An 18,198-nucleotide genomic window follows, 5' to 3' on the forward strand; every position below is an offset into this window, starting at 1 on the left:
ATATAATTTAACTGTTAAAAATGTTTTATACAGAATAAATAATTAGAAACTAAGCATATTTAATGGTAAGAAAATGGATGTTCAATGGGATAAGAAGGATGTGTGCTCACCAAACATTCTTGATATACAAGCACTCTCAATAACCAACATACGGCACACAAAGTATCATATTTACTAAGTTCGTGATACACAGTAAAATTACGAGTACATTACCTTAAAACACCAATAGATGTTCATAGGCTAATTTCCCCTAATTTACTCTTAGTTTAGCTTCAAGACTAAAACCCTCTTAAAACTCTTTTCTTGCTCTATACTTATTAAATGAGTACTTATATTGATCTCATTTTGAAGCCCGAAAATTTCTAAAAACGATTCTTACCTTTTTTAACCTTAAATCCTACTAATACAATACAAAGTTGGTTTATTTAAATTTTATAGTGCTTTGGGTGAAAAGTCAGAGAAATAAGAATGGAAGAATAAGTAGTGTGGGAAGAAGCTTTTACCTAAGCTTTCCCATGCACGGTGCAGAAAATCAGTCTATTTTAAATGGGTTATTTATCATTTTGGTCCTTCCACATTTACCCTAAATGAACCTAAATCTCTCCCAACGACATCCAACTTGCCTCATGAGTTTAATTATGCACTTAGACCGACCCATCATCATCTTAGGTCAACTCCGTACATTGTCTCATAAATTTCGGGCCAAGAGAAACTTTTGGAGAGATAAAAATAATAATAAAAGAACTCGAAGATGAAAGTAAATAGAGAGAATTATATTTTGAGCGATATGAAATGAACAAAAAAAAAAAACACTCTGTATTTATAGACTGGAGGAGAGTTAAAAACATCAAGAAAATATTATATTAAATATAATTAATGGATTATCTGTCAATCACTTTAATTTTGCTCTAAATTAGTTGTTTAAAACCGTCGAAATAATCAATGCAAAATCATAGGGATTGCTGAAAATTAACGGTTAAAACGGTGTTATAATTTCAATAACAGTCTCTTAAATTACTAAAATATCAAATCGAATACAACCTAAAACTTTTAGAAAAATTATCTCGATATTTTTTTATAAAAATTATACGATCGTGATGTATGTGAAAGACACATAATTAGTATGTAAGTATAAGTCATGTACCGGGCTAGCAACGCACATATGATATGAAGAACATGTCTTCAACAAATCAACAAGCAAAGAAAACAAAAGCTACATAAATACTCAACTAGAAGAAGCATTTTCCTATTCAATATGAGAAAATTCCATGCTTTGTGTTTCTAACATTGAATACATAATTAAAGTGCTGCAACAACAACAACAATAATAAATTCCATGTTAATTGGTGATTTTGTATTTAGGTATTTCTAATTTATTATGAACCAGTACATATAATAACGTAGACAGATAGACAATATACTTGTAATTCACATTTCTTGATTCTTGCTTCTTGTTCCAGAAGAGGGCGTTATCTTTCTGGTTATACACTATAGAAGAAGGACCTAATTGAAAAAAAGAAAAAGAAAAGAAACCCTAATTTAAACTTGTATACGATATTTTTCCCATTGCTTCTTTTTCTTTTTCTTTTTCAAAACAAACCAGCAGTATCCTCTAAAGGCATGCTAATTAGGTCTTCTTCATCATGATCCTGAGCCAAACCATCATCCAACAGCCATTTTTCTATCAATCTCAGCGGCACTTGATCCCCAAAATGGGGCTTGCTTTCGTCTTGGAACACGCTGTTCTCCGGTGTCAAATTCGCGTTACTCACCGACACGGATTCGTGAGAAACGTTGTCCGAGTTAGACGAGTTGAAGCTGAAGAACGAATCGAAACCCTCGGGCGTCGCTTCGCTGAACAAGGCTCCTCCATCGGTACTGCAACTGGAATTCTGGGTCATGGTTTCTGCTGAATTCGCTCGGTGAGCTGCCGTCTTGGGTGGATTTTTCATCCAGTTCTGGAGCATCCGTGATATGTTCTTGGCACTCAATGCGTAAATAGATGACTGTGATTGAGACTGTATGGTACTCAAGTAAGGATGAGTGTGCTTGAACTCGACCGACTCCATCGAGTTCGGTTTATCGATCGATAAAGCCTCAGAAATAGCTTGTTTAGCCATCTTGATATCTGTTTGATATCTGTTTGAAAACCCATCTTCGTTTTGGCCATCAACGCCTGTTTGAAGCTTTTTCAGCTTGTTCTTCAAATGGGTGTTCCAATAGTTCTTTATGTCATTATCTGTTCTCTGAGGAAGGTATGAAGCTATGGCAGCCCATCTGCACCCAAGAAACAAAAACCAGAAAATTTTCATTATTAGCCTAAATAAATTTATCGCGATTACCAACATAATATATCAAAGCAACAATATCTAACCTATTTCCTAAAAGAGCTTGGAGATGGATGATCATCTTTTCATCTTGTTCAGTGAAATTACCACGTTTGATACCGGGACGAAGATAGTTAGTCCATCGAAGCCTGCAACTTTTGCTGCATCTAAGCAAACCTGAAAAATGAACAACAAAACTCACAAATCTGAAAGGAGAGAAGAGGGAAGAATCCAAGATGAAATTTAATGTTCTTTTTCAGAGATGCATGTATATTTATTGCACCTATTTAATGGAACCAACTAACAAAAGAGAAAGAGAAGTGATAAGTAGATACCAGTATTAGTGGGAACTGATCTCCAGTTTCCAGGACCGTGTTCTTGAATAAAAGAGACCAATATGATGTCTTCTTCAGGAGTCCATGGTCCCTTCTTCACACCGATTTTGTCACAGCAAGGTGGTCTACCCATATCTCTTAACCTCAAAGTTTAACACAACTTGAGGAAGAAGAATACAGGGTTTCTGATTGTCCAAATAGAGCTAGAGAGTATGAGAATTATAGGTAGCTAGAGCTTGAAATCTGGGTTCACCCCCCCCCCCCTTCTTTTTTGTCTAATGGCCTGAGGGAAGGCAAGAGGTTTGTTTTGTTTATATATACAGAGAAAAGGTCTTTACGCTGACTGAGTGATGAGGTAAAGGGGTGGATTTTGCATAGGCAGCACAAAATAAGAGTCGAGCAGCATTTACTCTTGGCGGGTATTTATGTTGTTGTAGCAATCTTAATATACGGTTAAATAAATATTATTATTATTTTAATATTTTTGATAAATTATTATTTAAAATATTATTTTTTATTAAAAATATTATTTTCGCTAATTAATTTTTGGTATAACTCAATATTAATATTTTCAGTAAAAAAAATTATTTTAAATAACACTTTATCGAAAATATTAAATATTTTAGATAATTCTTAATATTAACATTTTTTATAAAAAAAATAATATTTTAAATATAACTTTATCGAAAATGTTAAAAAAATAATAATGTTTCCTAGCTTATACATTCCCCTCTTTGCTTATCAAAAGTCACCCTGTGCTTTTAGACTGTTTATTTGCACCTATGCTCACCGCATCTGACCCTCCTTTCACTCCCTTATTATTATTAAGGCTAAATTATATCTTTAGTATCTAAACTATTACTTTTGTTTCATTTTGCTATCTAAACTTTATTCTTCTTAAAATCATATCTAACTTTTAGTTTAAGTTTCAATTTGACACACCCGCCGTTAGAAAATTAATAGAATTGCTGATGGGGTATTTTTTTCCAATGATGATATGACATTATCTTATGGTGACATGTCAACATCACCGTTAAGTTTTAATGGTGTCGTACATACCAAAATGAAACGTTAGGTATGATTTTGAAAAAATATAATAAAGTTTAGATATCAAAACGGAACAAAAATAATAGTTTAAGTACTAAACATATAATTTACCCTATTAGTAATAATAAATTTTCAATCTTGGAATTTTATGAATAATGTTTTTTTTGGAAAATTTATGTATTTTATTGAAATAATCTAATAAATCTAACTATTGATATTAGAAAATTTTAATGTCAATTAAAAAATTTGTAATGAACTACCATGGAATATATTTTAATAAAATTTCATTATGCCAGAAAACAAAACACTTACCAAAATTCATGCATGCAGGAGAATTATCAGAACAAAAGAACCTAGACCATTTAAAATTAACAATGGGACCTCACTTATTCCAATAATTTCAAAATAACCCAACTTGGGAAGAAAATATGAATTTGAACATGTTTCAACTTGGACGGTATGTTAATAATGAACATATACAACCTTATATTAAAAATAATGCACATAAAGAAAATTCGGAACGAAGGACATGAATTCTGTCCCATATATAATATGGTCACATATAATATAGATCACAGTGGCCTATCAATACTCTTGGAAGCAGATTGGCTAAGATAAAGCTATTTGTGGAATTGATAGACTAAAACCCTACTTAAATGTGTAGACAAGTAGCCAGCAACTAGCAATACACACCATTTAATTTATTTTCCTCTCACATTAATGCCGTTTTCATTTAACAAGCACGTTGGCTTCATCGAGGTCTCTTTAACCTACGTCCTCGAAATAGGATAGAAGTCACTTATAATTGTGTAATTTTTATTAACTGTATATTGATTTGAGATTATTGGATGAATGTAAATCGATGGTTAAGATTAAAATTTTATGCATTCAAATTGTTCACCGCTTTTTTTACTTGTAAAAATCTCTCCGTTTTTAAGTTTTAATCTCATCCATCTATTTATGTTTATCAAATGATCCTAAATTAATGTGAAAACTAAAAGAGTTTCTTACAATGTAATTAGCTCCTACTTATATGAAAATTTTAGAACATCAAACTTATAATGGGAGTGATGTCAATTTGAGGATTGAATTGAAATAAATTAATCTTAAAATTAAATTCTTTATATTAAACTTTTTTTTTTGAAAAAAAAAGATAGAAATAAGGGAAAGCCTTCACATAGGGTTTGGCCCTTTCATTAAATACATGGAAAATGATTTGAAAATGAGGTCTTAACGTTTGCCTTCAAAGGGAACTCAGCAATTTATGACCCTTTTCGATATTTATCCATCATGCATGTATTTGCAGTTATAATATATGTATATATAATAAACCATCGGTTAAAGTGAGTTTTAAGAAATTAAAAAAAAACACAAAATAAATTTTATTTAATAAAAATTTATTAAATAGTAATAATAACAATTAAAAAATATTAACGAAAGGGACTACAATTTTAATACCCACAATTGGGTTTTAATCCTCATTAATTACTATTTATATTTCTCACTCGAATATGTACTGCTTGTGGTTGTATTTAAACTTTTAATTTCAAACAGTAAAAAAAACTTTTTTGAACCTCCACCGTAAAACAGTAATATGAATCCACGTAACTCGTATCTACCGATATTTGAAACTATCGCATACATATTACATAGGCCAAAGGCATTCCAACATGTCTCGAAATGAATCATTCGGAATATAAGATTATCATTAGAAATAAAATTACTATAATGTAACATTATTCTGATAATGTTATATTATTTTGTTTAGTTTATTTAGCAGGTATGTAAGATAATATTATTTAGTTAAAATAATATAAGATTACTTGAATGTATATTTATTAAATTATCCATGTGATATATGTTTTTTTTTCAACAAGTTAAACTTTAATATTAAATTATAAATATTTGAATGATAATTTATAAAAATATTTTAATTGTTACACTCTCTAACTTTTAAGGGGGGAAATACATTTAACATATAATTAATATAATTAGTATGGATATATTAACTCCAAAGCAAATATAATTAAAACTCAATATATGAATAACCTTTCCAACCGGTTTCTTCCTTGTACAATATCATTTTAACTTTTTATTTATATTTTAGAGATTTAATCTCTCGTGTCATTAAATCAACCGATAATTATTTTAAATTTCTGTTAATATATGTTGAGAAAACTACGTTACAAATAACAAGAGCAAGAAACGGGGTTTCCAGAAATCAATAAATTGTCCCATTTTCGTATCTCATTCGTCCTTTTTCTTGCCTTCCACACTTTGACTTGGGTAACATGCAAGTAGGGGTGTAGAAAAGTTGATCAGAATAGTAAAATTGACTAAAAATGATTCGAGTTAAAATTATTTTTGATATGTTGTGACGATCCGTAATCGATTCGAGTCGGAACTGGTGTTGGCCTGAACCCGAGTTTAACCTGGAAATTGTGGATTTGAACCCGACCTGAGAACGACTTGAACCCGAATTGAACCGAAAAATATAATACCCAAACCCGACCTGCATTCGATTGGTATGAACTTGAACCTGAGATTGATCTGGTAAATAACTGATATTACTCGACCTATTTTCAACCTGACCTATTATGAACCCGACCTGTTTTCAACCTGACCTGTAAATGATTTGACTTGTTATTAACATGATATGATATTTACCTTACTTGACATTTACCTTACTTATATATTATCATTGATGAAATTATAAGATTTTAATAAAATTGAGTTTATAATAAACCATACTAATTAATATGATTAAATTTTAAATGTTATAATAAAATATTAATTATGATAATTAAATTGATAAATATATTTATTATATTAATTATGATTCTTATATTATGATTCTTATGTTATAAATCTTAATATGATTAAATTTTAAATGTTATAAAAAAATATTAATTATGATAATTAAATTGATAAATAGATTTATTATATTAATTATGATTCTTATATTCTGATTCTTATGTTATAAATCTTCGATATAATCATTAATTTTATTTTATCAAGTAATTTATGAATCGAACATTATTAATTAAATTAATTATTATGATTACAAGTTAGAGTAATTTATTGGCATTGAACATGGTTAATAAAATTATTTTAAATATAAATTATATAGTTTAATTTATGTAAAGAAAATTTATCTAACAATTATAACACATATAAAACATAATATAAAAGATGAATTTAATTGATATTGATAATGTAAATAAAATTTGATATAAAATTTGAATAACATTTGATTTATTACAATTGAATACGATAAAATCACAATAAAATAAACAAAAACAAGGTGTTTTTTTAAGCTCTCAGATCTTATAACAAAAGTTTTATAAGACTAAAATTCTAACTTTGTTACCATAAATTTCTTCATCGAGCTTTTATATATGTCATCACCCATTTTATCCGGATGGTATCATGTGGCAGTTTTCATATTATAATATAGTGATATAATAAATGTGTGGGCATGTGTATAACATATAATATGTATATAGTATATAGTTGACATATTAGATATATCATATAGTGTATAATTTTTGTTAGGAGATTACATATTAAATAATAATAGCATGTTATATAGTACATATTAAATAATAGTTGCATTGGGTTAATTTTTCGATCGAACGATCCTCGTCTGTTAGCAGGTCTAACGGAACAGGAAAACCCGTCGTGTCTCCGGAAAACCTCTTGTCCTTTTAGCTTGTTTTAAGTCGGGATTCTTTCAAGCTTTCTCCCTTCAATCGCATGGATTGGAGAAAACTTTTTGGGAGTTCAACCAGTCAATCCCTAAACTACCATCCCCCGACTATAAGAGATGGGATTCCAACGATCAATCCTCCTCCAGAGATCCTAGAAGCCGGAATCTCCGAGTGGAAATCATCTTTAGTGGGGCAGTTTCTCAGACCAGCGCCTAATTTCACAACATTGGAAAGAATTGTTGACTCGCTGTGGACGAAAGCTCTGCAAGGTTCACGTGTTCAGGTGAGTATTGCGGGGAGCAACCTATATGTCTTTTCTTTTTCATCTAAAACTGCTAGGGATTGGGCTATCGAAAATGACCCTTGGTATATACTAAACAAACCCCTAATTCTAAGAAAATAGGAACCCTATCTTAAACGTTTGAACTTTGATTTGTCCAAAATCCCTATCTGGGTTCATCTGTTCAACGTTCCTTTAGAACTTTATTCACAAGCAGGCTTAAGCTATATTGCTAGTGGCATTGGTATTCCTATCTCGATGGACTCGGTTACAACCTCTAAAACTAGACTAGAGTTTGCAAAGATCTGTGTTGAAATAGAAGTTGAAGATGTCATTCCCAAAACCTTAGAAGTTGTTCTTAAAGATAACATAACCACTTCGATTCACATAGAGGTTCCTTGGTTGCCTCATTGCTGCAGGAAATGTAAGGTGTTTGGTCATAATGAAAAAATCTGTCTGGTCAAAACTAACACAAATCCTACCCAAGTTTGGAAGAGAAAATTTGATTCCAATTCTAATTCCACTTCCACGCTAGTAGAACCAGAACTCTCTAAGGTTCAAGTTGTTACTAATTTTGATCTTGTTGTATCTATTCATGAGACGATTAACGCATCTAATCCTAACTGTGCTGATCTAAATGAAGTTCTACCTGATTCCTTTGTTGGCTGCCAAATAAAAGATCCTGCAAGTAAATCTGTTCCTACTGACTTTACATGTACTGTTCCTAATGAAGTTCCATCAGACTCAAATGATGGCTCTCATGATAAAGTTTATGTAATTCCTACTGACTCCATTCCTCCATCTAAAGAGGGAACATCAGTTCCTAAAAAAGTTAGAGGAACACCAACTAAGGATAAAGCCTCTTTCGCAGGCTCAAGCAATAGATTTGAAATACTTAACTCGGTTGAAGACAACTACTCAACTCTCGATGTGCCTCAAAGAGCAAGTCGACATGCTTCCAAGGGTGTAGCCAAACTGGTAAAAGAGCTCAATCAGAAAAAGAAGAGCAAACTAGATAAAGTCAAAATTTCTGTGTAAGGGGTGCAAGTTCCTCCACAGGCCCTCCTTCTCAATGATTGTCAGTTTTTGAAACACTAGAGGATTCAATAATTCTCTAAAACAAGACAAGGTACTTCTTAGAGCCTCTCAGAATAAAGTTGATATTTTATGCTTGTTAGAAACTAGAGTTAAAGAAGAGAAATCCAGAAATATTTTTAATACTAAACTTGCTTGCTGGAATGTTAGTACAAACTATGGATTTGTTGTTAATGGGGGAGTTTGGATTCTATGGAAGAAAAATATAGAGTTATATGTTATTCAAACTTCTGATCAGATCATAACTATCAAAGGAATATTCCTAGGAACTCCATTTGTTATTTCTGTTGTCTATGGAAGCAATGACAACATCATTCGAAGATAGCTGTGGCATCAGCTATAAAACTTGGAAAGAAACATTGGTCATCTTCCTTGGATACTAGGTGGTGACTTCAACATCACTCTGCACCCTTATGAATCTTCAGACCATGAATTGTTATTCCCTTCCTCCTCCCCTGAAATGAAAGAATTCCAGGAAGTCTCCCAAGATCTTAACCTCTATGATAACCCCTTCTTTGGTCCTCTTTTCACATGGAGCAATAAGCAATCTGGTTCCTATCTTGCTAGAAAGCTTGACAGGGTTCTTATTAACTCAAATTGGGCTACAACTTTTCATAACTCTGCTATTGAATTCTTAGCTCCAGGAGTTTCAGACCACTGTATAACTATGGTATGGCTATCTAAAGAAGCTCCAACCAACAACCCCAAACCTTTTAAATTCTTTAATTTATGGATACTTCATCCCAATTTCCTGAGAATTGTGGAGCAGTCCTAGTATCCTACTGCCCTTGGTAGTCCCATGAAGGTTTTGTTCCTCAAACTCAAACGCCTCAAGAATGAACTTAAAAATCTCAACAATTCTTGCTACAATGATTTACCTTCTCGGGTCAAGGCTAAGAAGCTTGAATTAGAAAAACAACAACTTGTTTCTTTAAAGGGTGAGGATTCTTTTGATAAAGAACTACAATTACAAAAAGATTTACTTATCCTTGAAGAAGCCGAGCTCATGTTCTTGAAACAAAAAGCAAAGGTTCAATGGATCAAACAATGGGACAGATGCACTAAATACTTCCACTCTGCAGTAGCTGTTAAGAAAAAGAAGGATACTATCCAAAATGCTCATTAGTGATCAAGGATTAAGACTTGAAACCTTTGATGCAATGGCTTCCGAAGTGTAAGAATTCTTTATGAATTTAATTGGGAAAGTGGACAATAAAGTTAAAGGTTGTGACCATGAGTTCTTGAAAGACATTCTAAAATATTCAATGCCTACTGATCTCTCCTCTAACCTTACCAAAGATGTCACCACCGAAGAAATCAAAGAAGCTATCTTTGCTCAAGGCAACGACAAAGCCCCGGGGCCGGATAGTTACACTCCATTGTTCTTCAAAAAGGCTTGGACCATTGTTGGAGAGGATGTTGTGGGAGCTGTAAAATATTTTTTTCAGCATTCTTCAATGCTTCTTGCATTCAACGCTACCACTATTGCTCTAATACTAAAAACTCCAAATCCCATTAAAGTCAAGGATTTCAGGCCTATATCCTGTTGCTCAGTCATATATAAAACCATAACCAAGATTTTAGTCCAAAGACTGATCCGTCTCATCCCTGGAATGGTCTCTATCAATCAAACTGCCTTCATTAAAGGCAGGAGCATTGTTGACAATACTCTCTTGGCCCAAGAACTAGTTAAGGGATATGATAGAAAAGTTATATCCCCAAGATGTACATTGAAGATTGACCTCCAAAAGGCTTTCGACACTCTTCATTAAGGGTTTTATATATGTTGTCTTGAAAGCATTGGACCTCCCCCAAAAATTTATAAACTGGATTAAAGCTTGCTTCAAAGAAGCTAGATTCTCTATCTCCTTCAATGGGAGCCTAATTGGTTACTTCAAAGGAGCAAGAGGCATTCGCCAAGGTGACCCCCTTTCACCCATTCTTTTTGTAATTACCATGAATATTCTTTCCCAAATGTTGAATATGGCTACTGCTAGAGGTCTCTTTAGTTACCATCCAAAATGTAAGAAAATAGGGCTCACTCACCTTTCATTTGCTGATGACTTATTGATATTCTGTAAGGCCAATGTAGAATCTGTCATTGAAGTCATCTATGTTCTTGATCACTTTTATGAATTGTCTGGACTGAATCTAAATAGTGCTAAGTGTGTTTTTTCCTTGCTGGAATTTCAACGATGAACATCGAGCAGATTAAACAAGCTACTGGATTTTCCTACGGTTGCTTACCTGTTTGATACCTTGGTGTCCCACTGACTACTAGAAAACTTTCTGAGAAAGATTGTGACCCTCTTATTGCTAGTATTAAAGCAAGACTCACTATATGGTCTGTAAAAAAATTGAGTTACGCTGAAAGACTGGAACTCATAAGAGCAGTTTTGTTCAACATTGTTAATTACTCAGGGGCAAGAGTTAGCTTGACCAAAATCTATCAGCAAAAATCAGAGGGAGGACTTGGACTGAACAACCTTAAAATCTGGAACAAAGCCTGTATGATTAAGCTCATAAAGAATATATTGGCTAGAGGGGGCTCTTTATGGGTAGCCTGGATTAATTCCTATGTTATACGGGATAGCAACTTGTGGCAATTGGTAGGAAATGCAAACTATAGTTGGGGTTTAAACCGAATACTCAAGCTACGAACTGAAGTAACCATATCAATCTTGAATGGTGCTCTTTCTATAAAGGATATTTGGCAGGAGATAAGGGTGAAGGAAGAAAAAGTTCCACGGCATTCTTTGATATGGTTTCCACAACATGTTCCCAAACACAGCATGCTAGCCTGGATGACCACCCTCGACAGATTGTCTACTCGCGATCGCCTGCAGCGTATGGGAATTACTACTGATGGGAGTTGTGTACTATGTAATGAAGCTATGGAAACCAGAAATCACATGTTCTTTGAATTTTCCATTGTTTATTTCTATGGAACAAAATTCTGATTATTAACAGAATTACAAAATCCTGCTCTTCATGGGATGACCTGTTAACCTGGGCTTCCAACACTTGGAAAGGCAAGTCCCTCCTTACCACTACTCTCAAGCTTGCTTGGTGTGCCTACATTTACATTCTATGGGAAGTGTAGACACCCATTTTTTTGATTGGGATTAAAATATATATTATATTTATTATTATATACTATAGTATGATTATTATTATTAATATTATTTTACAATATTTACAGGCCCAATTACAAATACCAAGAGGCCCAACACCAGTGACCCAACAAGCAAACCCAAGCATCCCAAATGAAAACCCAACAACTTTAGGGTTTTTGAAACCCTAATCTCTAAACCAAAGCCGCCGCCAGCTTCCCCAGCCACACCAGATCCTTCACCGAGCCAACAGTTGCCGCACACCAGCTCATCTCGAGCCAACAACCGTCACACGCCACCAGTTGTAAGCCGAAGCCATCGTAGAGATATCAAGCCGAGATATCCCGAGCTGTCACCATCGATAAACCTACACAAATCTACCAAGTCAACGACAACCCATGTCAAAACAACACCTAATCCCAACTAAACATCAACATCCAAAACGCAAGAAAAAAAAAGAAAAGGACAAGGGAATTCGGTGAAGGAATCAACCATAAAGAAGGGAAAGGAGGGAGGAATTCAAGGAGAGGGGGGTCTCGATAAGAAAAAACAGATTAATATTGTTTAGAGAGAAGAACAATAAATACGAAAAAAGAGAGTGTAAAAGGATTCTTCCTTACCCCATGTTCAAGTGTCGAGATGTGTAGCAGAGTCTTCCCATCTTTTTCGAAATCAATATTGATAATTTTATGAGGTATTCCATTTATATTTTTATGCATTGAGTGTATGTGTGTGGTGCATTTCAAAATAAACGAATAAGCGAAAATCATAAAAAAGGCAGAGGAATTCACCCACCAACCATCATTGAATTATTAATAACCAAAGAAATTAGCTTAGTGGCTAACCTTGGTAGTTTACCCATTTCACCAGATTTGTAAATTAAGAAGATAACATGGTCAGGTGTTAGTTTTTAGGGTCGTTATATAGAGTATTTTGGATTTAGAATAGAGAGGAAGGTGCGTTTATGTTTTAGGTTGGCTTAAAGTTCAATCGACCACCATGGACGGTGACCAAAGAGAAAGGATCGTTAATGAAAGGTATTGGGGAGTTTTAAATGTTTAGATAGCTAAATAGTTAGGGGGATGAGATTAATTCCAGGAAAACAAAAAAAATCGAAACAAAATAAAGAAAATGAGTAAGGAGAGTAATGAGATTCTGTTACCTTAGTTGTTTGAGTTCTGTGGCAGTCGGAGTAAAGGGTATTGTCGAGTGCTGGCAAACAATGGTCTCCTTCAAACATGGCAGCCGTTTGTAGGCCTAGGAGAGTGATCTTGAGAGGTAAAAAAATAAATAAAAATCAAGGCGGAGATGGAAGCTATGAGGGTGGTTTTGATTGAAGAAGAAGAAGAGTAGAGAGGGAGATAAGAAACGGCTGAATGTTAGGTTTAGTATAAGTTTAGGGTTAGGCTTTTTACATTAGAATATATATAAAAAGTTTTAGGGTTATATTTGTTTAAATACGTTAGTTATTTGGCCACTGTTATTTTCCTTTATATGAATGAATATTTGTTTGCTTATTTAATTCACAGTAATATTTTAAGATTATTATATGTGTTCTTTATTGTGAATATCACTATACGTTTGTTATTATATTAAATATTGTATACGTATTTTGAGTGTATACATGTTTTACATGTTATATTTATGTACTTATATTTATAAATGCATGTATATATGTGTACCTTTTAGAGTTAGTTCCTAATGGTGTATAAAACGTTCATTTATTTATTTTCGACGTTTGTTTACTCGAATATTTTCAAGAACACATATGTTTAGAATAAGAGTGGAAAGCATTACTTGGTCGAAGTGGTGCGATCCGGTAGATATTTTAGCAACATAAGAACTTGAAATAAGTCTGTATATTTAATAATTAATATGATTTTATTCAAATAATGCAATGTATGTTTCAAAATACTAATTTGTTTATTTTATGCCAAATGTCAATATTCATTTTTATTTGATTCGTATTTTATCAAAGAGAATATTCTTTTATGAATAAGAAATAGATGAGATAGCTTTCCTGACAAAGGGTGTTAATGTCGAGATTTCTTTTCATATTAAAGTTTTTTTTTAATTCAAAACAAATTTAGCTTCGATAAAAGGATCATATTTTAACTTTATATTCGATTCAATATTTTATATTACAACGTGTAAGCGAAACATACCAATTTTGGGCGCTGTGGGGTGCTAATCCTTCCCCACGCGTAACCGACTCCCGAACCCGTTTTAAACGAATCTTTGGTAAACGCAGACTATCTTTTGTTTTTAAAAATGATTCTCTTAAAATTGTTTTAAAAGACATTTTTAGGTATTTGACCTACCTAACCCAAAGGTCGATGGCGACTCTTTTCAATTTTATACAAATTGATCCAAAATCACCCATTTTCCAAAATAAAAGTCGTAATCATTTTCAAACAATTAAACGATTGTCCCCGCCGAAAATGGTTACGACAGCTTGGCGACTCCGCTGGGGACTTTTTAGAGAGTCAGTCTGTAAGTCGCTTACTCATTGTTGTTGTGGTAGAAATTATGTGTTCGAGTCTTAGTTAACTTATGATCCTTTTATTGAAGTTTTTAATTGCTTCATTTTATTATTGTCTTACTAACATTTTTATCTTTGTTTTCAGATTTGTCCAAAGTTTTGTCGAATTGTGTCATTTTCCTTTTGAGTCAAAGGGTTGAATATTCCTCCTCACACACGTCACGTATTTGCATAACATAAGCTCTATACCCGAGCTCCGAACCTTTCTAAGTGGGGGCGAAAGCGACGCCTTCGTGAGAATTTATTCTCCGTGCAGGCCTAGCAAGTAACCTTCGGGATTCATATACCTTATGTTTTCGTGAGAATTTATTCTCCTCATAGACATAAGAGAATGTATCCTCTTGAATTGAAATCGATCCGTTTAAGCCTATAATGGTGAGGATTAAGGGTTGGCAACCCAAGGGGGCACTAACATCAAGGACAATTCGAGTACCTTTTCTTTTATAGAGCTGAAACCATGCATATATGAACCGTAGAACGGTCACTCTAGGTATAACTATACTGAACCTCTGTTTGTCAGTAGGAACTCAAATTAAGTGTACATATAGGATGAGTGTTTCTAAACCCTTTTCTTTAAATTCATAGAATATATTTTTCCTTTCAAATAAATGCATACGAATTAGAGATCATGTGTTAGGTTTGTTTTTAAAAAGTACGAATTAAATATCATGCGGTTAGGATTTTTTTAAATGACAAAGCATGGGGTAGATATCATGTTAGGTAGGATCTATTAAAGCATGATTGGGTAGTCAGCATGTGAGGGTAGGTTTTATTATTTTGTTTATATTATGTGTACTAACCTATTTTGGTTTTATGGATTTATTACATTTGCATCTTCATGTCATCCAAAGGTGTTAATTCGCAAGTGATTGACTAATAAGAATGCTGGTCATAATGAGACAAGAAATTCTTAACCATGTAGTTAAAATCGGGAGATCCAAAAATGTTCAAATGATCCATGAAGAAGGTCATCCGATGAATGAAGAAATCTAAAGCTGATTGAAGACTTCCTTTAAAGGTGCAAAGGTTGAGATGCTCCCTCAGGAGACAGATACAGTCATACCAAGGACGAGAAGACCCTTCACAAAGACATGAAGACTACTTCGCATTGGAAATAAAATGGAAATTTCAAGATTCAATTTAAGGACACCAGACATCGACAAATGTGATAAAGTACACTGAAAACTTTGGATGTAATGTTAGATTCCATGAAGAGTACGACTCAAGGAAATGAAAAGTTGCAATTGTATTTTGACTATATGGTGTAATAAATTATTGTCGTCTAAATGAAGGTTGTTCTATAAGTGGTCACTTTCGGAGTTAACACCTCGTGCATTTGCATTTGCATTCATTCATTTTTGCATTGGCTTATTATTTTGATATTGTTGCTTTTTGTTATTTTATTATCCTATTTGTACTACCTTGTTTTTTATGTGGTTTTTTTCTTGTCTGCATTGCATGATCATGACATAATCAAAAGGTGTCGATTTGTGAGTGGTCAGCATAGTAGAAGGCTTTCATGATGGACAAGGGGTTTCGTGATCAAGCAAGCTATAATACAGCTGAAAAGTGGCATCCTAAGAAAGCGTCAAGAATAGTGGAGAGATATGCGCCCAAAGATCATGGTTGAGGAAAAGCGAAAGGAGATAAGAGATAAAAGAGCATGTCCAGGATTATGGATAGGATATATTTGTCCAAAGGAAGTGGGACTTCTACATCATAAAAGAATGAGCCCGACGAAAGCAACCTTGAGGTGTCAAATACACAAGGAACTACTTTAAAACTTGCTGATTCTAGCCAGTATGAGAAGCCACGCATAGTCACCATTCGTATCAACAAGTTGTCTGGAGACCCCAAGGAATGATGACAATTGTAGAAGTCAAGAAGGATGAAAAGAAACCATGCAATCAAAACTCGTGGGCATTGAGAGTATACTTACATCGTCAGGAGAAATAAACCTGAAGACTCCAGTTCCATCCAAGCCTAGAGGTGACTCTCATTTTGATTCTATCCCTATATCATATAAGGAGTTGTATGATAAGCTTTTAGAAGCCCGAGAGGTGTCCCCGCAGTATGTGAAGCCTTTACAACCTCCATATCCTGAGTAGTATGATGTCAATGCCAATTGTGAATATCACGCAGGAGCTCAAGGACATTATATCGAGACTTGTGTTGCATTCAAGTGTCGAATTAATTGCTTGCTAGAGCATGGAGTATTGGAATTTGAGAATGAGGGTCAATCGGGTTCAATAGTTGAACATCTGGTTGAGGCGAAATTGAGTGTCCAAGGATAAAAGCATCAGTAAGGGTATCCAAAACGAAGAGGATATATTGAAATATGAAGCTTAAATACTTCAATTGCAAAATGAAAAGGACATTCTGAACAGAGAATTGGAAGCCATGCAAGATGGTTTTCAAAGAATCAATCAAACATTTCAAAGTGTTGGGTTAGGCAATACTCCAGAAGAGTGGGCAAAAGAAGCCTCTAAATTGAAGAGTGATATCGAACAATGGAAAAGAAATTGTAAAATGCATGAAGAACGAGCTAAAAGGTGCTATTATGATCTGCATATTGTAGAAAATGAACGTAAAACAACCTTACAAGAGTTAGGGATATGGAAAACAAAGAACGAAATATTGAGAACAACCCTTACTGACGTAAAAGCCTCATTTCAAAACCACAATCGTAAGAAAGATATTGAACTTGAAACAAGTAGAGCCAACAATAAAACAATGACAGAGTTGGTACATGATTATAGAAATCTTGCATGAGAACTTCATGGCCGCATCGAGTCTCTTACTAGAGAGAATAGTCAATATTGCTTACAACTTCAAAGGTTGAAATGTAAAGTGGAGAAAAAAGACAATGCTATGAATGAGGCGGTTACTCAAGCAAGCAAAGTGGCTCATAAGTTGGTTGAGTTAGCTGTCTTTGCAAGAGATTTGAAGCAGATTGATGGCTCATCATTGGATCGTGCTTGGAAGATAACTTGGCTTCTGAAGGAGATAGAAAAGCTAGAAGTGAAAGCTGTCCCTTATCTGTAAAGTTTGTTTGATGTACAAAGATCTTTGTGTTCAATGAAAGTTGTTTAAGATGGTCACTATGGAATGACACCTTTTATTTGCATCATTAAGCATTTTTACATGATGACACCTTTTGTATTTGTTTGGCATCTGCATTTGCATTATGCATAACATTCATTTAAGCATTTTTACATGCATAATTCATTAAAAAACATAGAGTTAATTCATAGAGGATTCTATAAAGTGGTCCCACGTGACATACATAAAATCAAGCAGTTGAAATCAGTACAGTTGGAGCCTGTTTAGCTGATTGTAGGACGAGCCTTCCAGAATATCTGAGAAAAGAGTCCCCATATCCCGAGGGATACGATGTTGATATTGTGCACAGTACCAAGGAAGTTCATGACATTCTCTGAGAATTGTGAGGCACTGAAGCGTAATATACAGAACCTGATTGATTCAGGGGCATGGAATTGAAAAATGATGAGGCATTGCATCTACCATTGCATTGAGAGCATTGTTTTGTTTGAAATCATTTTTTTCTATCTTTTATACTTGTTAATCTTTTAAGTGACTGAACTTATAAGGTTGAATATTGAGCAAATTTTAATCTTTAGTTCTTCGAATATCGAATGAATTCATGATTCTTTTAATTCTTCAAGAATTATAGATTTTGACATATGACAAGATTAGACCTTTCTTATCCTGTCAAAAAAACAAGTCCC

The 18,198-nt window shown here is 33.6% G+C and overlaps 4 protein-coding genes across 4 annotated transcripts; 3 read left to right on the forward strand and 1 right to left on the reverse strand.

Moving 5' to 3' along the window:
* Nucleotides 1–1,563: 1,563 nt before the first annotated feature.
* Nucleotides 1,564–2,900, reverse strand: LOC120118767 (myb-related protein 306-like). The gene is made up of 3 exons (XM_039138771.1): nt 2,663–2,900; nt 2,375–2,504; nt 1,564–2,277 (listed from the first exon to the last, which is right to left on the reverse strand). The coding sequence occupies exons 1-3, from the start codon at nt 2,793–2,795 to the stop codon at nt 1,590–1,592; spliced, it is 951 nt and encodes a 316-aa protein (XP_038994702.1). The 5' UTR covers nt 2,796–2,900; the 3' UTR covers nt 1,564–1,589.
* A 4,565-nt stretch (nt 2,901–7,465) lies between these two features.
* On the forward strand, nt 7,466–9,920 carry LOC120118005. Its single transcript, XM_039138186.1, has 5 exons — nt 7,466–7,702; nt 7,823–8,677; nt 8,759–8,777; nt 9,178–9,464; nt 9,570–9,920. Exons 1-5 carry the CDS (start codon nt 7,466–7,468, stop codon nt 9,918–9,920), a joined length of 1,749 nt encoding a protein of 582 aa, XP_038994117.1.
* Nucleotides 9,921–10,059: 139 nt separating this feature from the next.
* LOC120118111 lies at nt 10,060–10,566 on the forward strand. Its single transcript, XM_039138268.1, has one exon. It carries the CDS (start codon nt 10,060–10,062, stop codon nt 10,564–10,566), a length of 507 nt encoding a protein of 168 aa, XP_038994199.1.
* Nucleotides 10,567–10,777: 211 nt separating this feature from the next.
* On the forward strand, nt 10,778–11,754 carry LOC120118212. Its single transcript, XM_039138346.1, has 2 exons — nt 10,778–10,959; nt 11,076–11,754. The coding sequence occupies exons 1-2, from the start codon at nt 10,778–10,780 to the stop codon at nt 11,752–11,754; spliced, it is 861 nt and encodes a 286-aa protein (XP_038994277.1).
* The last annotated feature ends 6,444 nt before the right edge of the window (nt 11,755–18,198 follow it).

This window comes from Hibiscus syriacus, unplaced genomic scaffold, assembly GCF_006381635.1.
Source record: "Hibiscus syriacus cultivar Baekdansim isolate YM2019G1 unplaced genomic scaffold, ASM638163v2 tig00000064_pilon, whole genome shotgun sequence".
Lineage (NCBI taxonomy): Eukaryota > Viridiplantae > Streptophyta > Magnoliopsida > Malvales > Malvaceae > Hibiscus > Hibiscus syriacus.

Bases quoted from the DNA above. Each gene is read 5' to 3' on its own strand.
- LOC120118212 (XM_039138346.1), top strand. From the start codon at position 10,778: ATGGCTACTGCTAGAGGTCTCTTTAGTTACCATCCAAAATGTAAGAAA. The intron at 10,960-11,075 runs GTGTGTTTTTTC...ACTGACTACTAG, and splicing joins CTGAATCTAAATAGTGCTAA to AAAACTTTCTGAGAAAGATT.
- LOC120118111 (XM_039138268.1), top strand. From the start codon at position 10,060: ATGCCTACTGATCTCTCCTCTAACCTTACCAAAGATGTCACCACCGAA.
- LOC120118767 (XM_039138771.1), bottom strand. From the start codon at position 2,795: ATGGGTAGACCACCTTGCTGTGACAAAATCGGTGTGAAGAAGGGACCA. The intron at 2,505-2,662 runs GTATCTACTTAT...TTCATTTTTCAG, and splicing joins ATCAGTTCCCACTAATACTG to GTTTGCTTAGATGCAGCAAA. The intron at 2,278-2,374 runs GTTAGATATTGT...TCTTGGGTGCAG, and splicing joins CAAGCTCTTTTAGGAAATAG to ATGGGCTGCCATAGCTTCAT.
- LOC120118005 (XM_039138186.1), top strand. From the start codon at position 7,466: ATGGATTGGAGAAAACTTTTTGGGAGTTCAACCAGTCAATCCCTAAAC. The intron at 7,703-7,822 runs GTGAGTATTGCG...CTAAGAAAATAG, and splicing joins TGCAAGGTTCACGTGTTCAG to GAACCCTATCTTAAACGTTT. The intron at 9,465-9,569 runs GTATGGCTATCT...GAGCAGTCCTAG, and splicing joins CAGACCACTGTATAACTATG to TATCCTACTGCCCTTGGTAG.